At 33.2% G+C, this 6,196-nt stretch overlaps 1 protein-coding gene across 1 annotated transcript in view; it reads right to left on the bottom strand.

Annotated features, from left to right (window-relative positions):
• LOC107096819 (cytochrome b-245 heavy chain) overlaps nt 1-6,196 on the bottom strand; it is a 26,429-nt gene that overhangs the window by 15,056 nt on the left and 5,177 nt on the right. The window contains exons 2-6 of the mRNA XM_015393686.1: nt 5,680-5,912; nt 5,424-5,516; nt 2,108-2,218; nt 1,937-2,021; nt 624-772 (exon numbers count right to left, since the gene is read on the bottom strand). Coding sequence (XP_015249172.1) covers nt 624-772; nt 1,937-2,021; nt 2,108-2,218; nt 5,424-5,516; nt 5,680-5,724 — 483 coding nt within the window. The 5' untranslated portion in view covers nt 5,725-5,912. The remainder of the gene's footprint in view (nt 1-623; nt 773-1,936; nt 2,022-2,107; nt 2,219-5,423; nt 5,517-5,679; nt 5,913-6,196) is intronic.

The raw sequence follows: 6,196 nt of genomic DNA, 5'->3' as shown, positions 1-6,196 counted from the left end.
TCATTTACCTACTCAAATTAAGGGTAAATACACTTAATTTAAGAAACTTTTTCTTATTTCTAGGTCGTTTTTCCAGTGTGGGGCTTTAAATCTGTGTGTAGCTCATTCTCCAGCCAGAAATACCATGGATCCATAATATAGACGTCTCACATTTAGACTCTCTCTACTTTTAAAAGCCAGTAAAGGATGAATTCTGCATTTATTGTCTGAATATTTAATATTTTATATTAGCAATGGAAACCAGGCAGATGGAGAGATGATGAAGAGATGATGCATTTACCAGAACACCTCAAGGTTGGTGTTCAAAGGAAAGTCATGAGAAACAATTTAACATGTTTCCATGACCAAAAAAAAAAAGATGCATTTGTCATCAAAGTGTCACGGCTTTTCAAAAGAATTACGAGAATTTAAAAAAAGAAGTTTGCTTAATGACCAAAGGCAATTATCTCAAAGAGGAAGTGTTACTTCATATAACTTCTGTATTGTTTCTCACTAAGGCGTGATTTTGCAACAGAGTTGAGATTTCTCAACATTTAGCAACGCTGGAAGCTTCTAGGTTTGCCCCCCTATGACTAAACGGCAAACAGAAAGGAGTTGCTGTCGCCGGGGGAACCGTGCCTCACCGTCTCATTGCTCCTTATGGGGTTCAGGAAGGAGGCGTTGTCTCTGGTGCCGATTTCAGACAGGATGAAGGGAAGGTGGCTGTCGTTGCGATTCAGCTGGGCGTCCATGAAAAACTCAAAGTTGAACAAATGTGCAACAATGTGAACAGCTGCAAAAAAACAAAAGTAATGATGATAAATATGTTATAAAGTAACGCGTTCTTCAAGCAAAGAGCTGTTAAATTAATTATCTGCTACATTTGTTGAAAAAAAAAACTTAAATTTACAAAAAAGCCTGATGTGGATGCATCTTTAAGAAAGTTTGAATACCTCTTTCAGTGGAGCACCACCTGGTCGTGTATTTGGTCCCCTTATTTTTTAATTTTTTTTCTCAACCCAATTAAAAATAAATATTAGATAAAATGTAACTTTATTTCTAAAACCCTGAAATATAGTAGTTATTTTTGGTGCTTTATGCAAAAATAAATAATCTTTTTCAGTGGAGTACCAACTGGTCGTGTATTTGGTCCCCTTATTTATTTATTTATTTTTTCCTCAACCCAATAAAATATTAATAATAATATTAAATAAATTTTTACTTTATTTCTAATACCCTGATATACAGTAGTAAATTTTTGTGTCTTTGTGGGGAAAAAAAAAATCTCTTGCAGTGGAGCACCACCTGGTTGTGTATTTGGTCCCCTTATTTTTTTAAATTTTTTTTCTCAACCCAATTAAAAATAAATTAGATAAAATGTAACTTTTTTTGTAAAACCCTGATATATAGTAGTTAATTTTTCTTGCTTTATGCAAAAATAAATAATCTTTTTCAGTGGAGTACCACTTGGTCGTGTATTCGGTCCCCTTGTGTTTTTTTTTTTTCTCAACCCAATAAAAAATTATAAATAAAAATAATAATATTAAATAAAATTTTACTTTATTTCTAAAACCCTGATATACAGTAGTAAATTTTTGTGTGTTTGTGGGAAAAAAAAATCTCTTTCAGTGGAGCACCACTTGGTCGTATATTCGGTCCCCTTGTTTTTTTTTTTTCAACCCAATAAATATAATAATAATAATATTAAATAAAATGTTACTTTATTTCTAAAACTCTGATGCACAGTAGTAAATTGTTGTGTCTTTGTAGAAAAAAAAGAAAATCTCTTTCAGTGGAGCACCACCTGGTCGTGTATTTGGTCCCCTCATTTTTTTTTCTTAACCCTATATATATATATATATATATATATATAAGGAAATGTAATTTTATTTCTAAAACCCTGACATACAGTAGTTAATTTTTGTTCCTTCAGTCGTGAAGATTCTCAGACCTGTACCTGTATGAAAGGCGATCATGTAGGCCACTAGTTTGTGAAAAGTCAGGTTTCGGTCGAGCTGCCGAGCTGCAGTCCGGCTGCAGCACTGAGAACGAAACAGAACAAAACAACGATCACACACCAGCCGACGGACTGGAGCGTAAAAAGCTGAGTGTGTTTCAGAGTTGAAACCTGGATGGAGCCTCGGAGCAAGGACAGCAGGTTCCTGCAGACGGGCAGCAGGATCAGCATGCAGTTAAAGTTGAGGCAGGCAGCAGGAGCTCTCGCCCATGACAACGCTTGCTGCAGGTCAAAGGGATAAAGTTAATGCATACATTAACATGAACAGTGTTTTTCCTTCTACTGAGGAGAACGCAGCTTTAATCTGCACTTCAGCTGCACTTCCTCCAGTCTCTGGCAGAAAAGTGGTTTTTAACAACTAGAAATTAGGTGATAAACACTGAAGCAGTAAAAATGTTACCTCCTGTTATCACATGAAAAAAAAAAAACATTCACATCAAAGCCGCCTGATTAAGAAGCCGAACCTGCTCCTCTGGACGGCAGCGTGCAGCTTCTTATTGTCATGGATGTGACGACAAACGTTTACATTGTAAAAAATCTTAATCTAGAGAAGTAGATTTTTCTTAAAATAAGTGCATTTGTTCTTGTATTGAGGAGATAAAAGAGGCATTTTGCCAATGGAACAAGATAATTTACATTTAAAATAAGAAAACACAATTGCATTGTCTTATTTCAAGTGCATTTTATCTAAATATATTATTTCAAGAGTAAAAATACTCATTCCATTGGCAAACTATCTCATTTACCTACTGAAATTAAGGGTAAATACACTTAATTTAAGAAATTTTAAATTATTTCTAGATCGTTTTTCCAGTTTAGCTAAAATGACTGCATGCACTGGAAAAATGATCTAGAAATAATTAAAGATTTCCTATAATTTCTTTTGTATAATTTATAGTTGACCTCTCCCACTTAATACCCTTGTTCTTCATCTTGTGGACAGCAGCTATGTAAAATTTCAGATCTCTGACCATAAGCTTTGTGAAACTAGGACCCTTTCTGTATGTAAAATGGTCCATTCAGCAAACTGCAAAAAATCTAAATCTAAAGTCATTTTTACCTACAATAAGGGCATTTTTTTCTTGAATCGAGGAGGTAAGTTAGACACTTTTCTATTGGAACAAGACAATTTACATTTAAAATGAGAAAAAAACAATTGCATTGTCTTATTTCAAGTGCATATTAGCTAATTATTTTATTTTAAGGGTAAAAATACTCATTCTATTGGAAGATCATCTTGTTTACCTGGTAAATGGTAAATACACTTCATTTAAGACTTTTTTTTGCTAATTTCTAGATTTTTTTGCCAGATTTTGTGCCAAATTTGGACCAAATGTAAAATAAACACTGGAAAAACAATCTAGAAATAAGTGAGAAAGTAAATGAGATGATTTGCCAATGGAATTAGTATTTTCAACCTTTTCAATGTAAATTGTCTTGTTCCATTGGCAAAATGTCTCTTTTACCTCCTCAAGCCAAGAACTAATACACCTATTTAAAAAATAAATAAAAAATGTATCTAGATTTAGATTTTTTTTCCAGTGTGTTTAACTGAAGCATAGGGGTGAACCATCATGCTGTGGGCCAATGGAACTGGTGCAGCCCTCTGTAAGGAAGATCGGTTAGATATGGAACCACAAGCTTTATGATGGCTGCATAGAGCGGGTGGTTGAGGTTCAACCGTGGTTCAGATGTTTCTCTAGATACTAACGAGGTTAAATTTATGCATATTTATCTTTTATACTGTAGCAATTAGAAGAAAATCTAAAAAGCCCCGTTTTTGTTTCTACACTGCAAAAAATCAAAATCTAGATAAGTAATTTTTTCTTAAAATAAGTGCATTTGTTCTTGAATTGAGTAGGTAAAAAGATACATTTTGCCAATGGAACGAGGCAATTTACACTTAAAATAAGAAAACACAGTTGAATTCTCTTATTTCAAGTACATATTATCTAATTATCTAATTTTAAGAGTAAAATACTCATTCCATTGGCAAACTATCTCATTTACCTACTCAAATTAAGGGTAAATACACTTAATTTAAGACATTTGTACTTATTTCTAGCTCGTTTTTGTAGTGTAAAACTCTGGATTCCTCTGGATTTTAAATGCCTATTTTCCTTCCTGCAGCCTGCACTGGAAAAAACAATCTAGAAATAAGTACGAATTTCTTAAATTAAGTGTATTTTCCCTTATTTTAAGTAGGTAAATTAGATGATTTACCAATGGAATGAATATTTTTACTCTTAAAATAAGATAATTGGATAAAATGCACTTGAAATAATGTGACTGATTTTTCTTATTTTAAGTCTAAATTGTCTTGTTCCACTGGCAAAGTGTCTCACTTATCTACTTAATTCAAGAAAAAATGCACTTATTTTAAGAAAACCTGCCTAACTATATGTTGATTTTTTCCAGTGTGAAGCCTAACGTGCACTGCAAAAAATTTAAATCTAAATAAGTCATTTTTTTCTTAAAATAAGTGAATTTTATCCTGAATTGAGGAGATAAATGAGACTTTTTGCCAATGGAACAAGACAATTTAGATTTAAAATAAGAAAAATCAGTCACATTTTCTTATTTCAAGTGCATTTTATCCAATTATCTTATTTTAAGAGTAAAATTCCTCATTCCATTGGCAAACTATCTCATTTACCTGCTCAAATTCAGGGTAAATACACTTGATTTAAGACATGTTTACTTAATTTCAGATTGCTTTTGCAGTGTGTCTATTTGGCTTCATATTCTATTGGTGTAATTGAACTTTCTCTCTGGAGCTTCATCATTTTAGCTTTTCATTTTTTTCCAGATGAGCAGTTTGCTAAAAGAGGAAGAAGCCGAAGACGTGGGTGGACCCACAGGTTTGACACTGAGGTTGAGAAGTTTAGGCGGCAGCTGCGTTTTGAGGAAATGAAAAAGATCGTCTCCTGCTTTTGGAAGCGTTTAAATTCTACACTAGAACAAATCGAAATCTATTTTTTAAGAGTAAAAATACTAATTTTATTGGCAAACTACCTCATTTACCTCCTCAAATTAAGGGAAAATACACTTAATTTAATAAAAGTTTTCTTATTTCTAGATTGTTTTTCCAGTGTAAAGAAGTTCTTTAATGGTCTGCACTGGAAAAACGATCTAGAAATAAGTAAAATTGTCTTAATTACCCTTAATTTCACTAGGTAAATTAGATAGTTTGCCAATGGAATGAGGATTTTTACTCTTAACATAAGATAATTAGATAAAATGCACTTAAACAAAGACAATTCAATTGTGTTTTCTTATTTCAAATCTAAATAATCTTGTTTCATTGGCAAAATGTCTCTTTTACGTTCTCAATACAAGATCAAATGCACTTATTTTAAGAATTAATGACTTATTTAGATTTTAAAGCTGATTGCAGTGACTGTTTTGGGTGAGAAAGTGGACTCACCCCGAGCAGCACCCTGGTGTAGAACCAGCGATCCACCAGGAAGGCCATGTAGAAATGGACGAACAGGAAGGCGTTTATTCCCAGCCATACAAGCTGGATAAAAGTGGAATTAAAAACACAAATATTGGAGAAAAAATAATAAAAATGCCAAAAATGAAAAAAAAAAAACAAATCAGAATTTTCAACATAAATTCATTCTGTATCTGAAAAGAAGTTGTTTTAAATAAGAAATGACAGAAATATGTGATGTGCTCACGATGACAAAGATGGAGAGTCCCTCATTGGCGACGAAGTTCCCCATGATGAGCGAACGCTGATGCCAAAGTGTGAAGGAGGAGAATGAGGAGCGCTGAGGGCCCTGGGCTCATTTATACCTTCAGCTCAGCGGCAAACAGGAAGCGGCTGTTTCCTAACAGACTGAAGGTTGATGGCTCAAGTTTTCATCATTCAGAAAGTCACTGCAGACTTTTTAAAACCTCGACCTGTTGACTGAATAAAAGCTGACTTTATTTCACTGCATTTAATGGATTTAAACATACATGTTACTGTATACTCAGCTTTAATGTTTAAAGAATAATGAAACATGTAAATCAAAATGGGAAAAAGTCATTTTTTTGTGTCTAAGGCCACAAAATACAAACTTAGAATTAGATAATTATCACAAAACTTACAAAACCATTAGAACTATTAGCTGTGTCATATTGTTTGATAATTTAGAGGCGATTAAATCCTGATAAAGATGAGCCGTTTATGATGCAGAGCTAACATGCTAA

The sequence above is a fragment of the Cyprinodon variegatus genome, unplaced genomic scaffold, assembly GCF_000732505.1.
Source record: "Cyprinodon variegatus isolate N-32 unplaced genomic scaffold, C_variegatus-1.0 Scaffold653, whole genome shotgun sequence".
NCBI lineage: Eukaryota > Metazoa > Chordata > Actinopteri > Cyprinodontiformes > Cyprinodontidae > Cyprinodon > Cyprinodon variegatus.
Note: the sequence above shows the minus strand (reverse complement) of the source record. Positions and strands in the feature narration are given on the sequence as shown.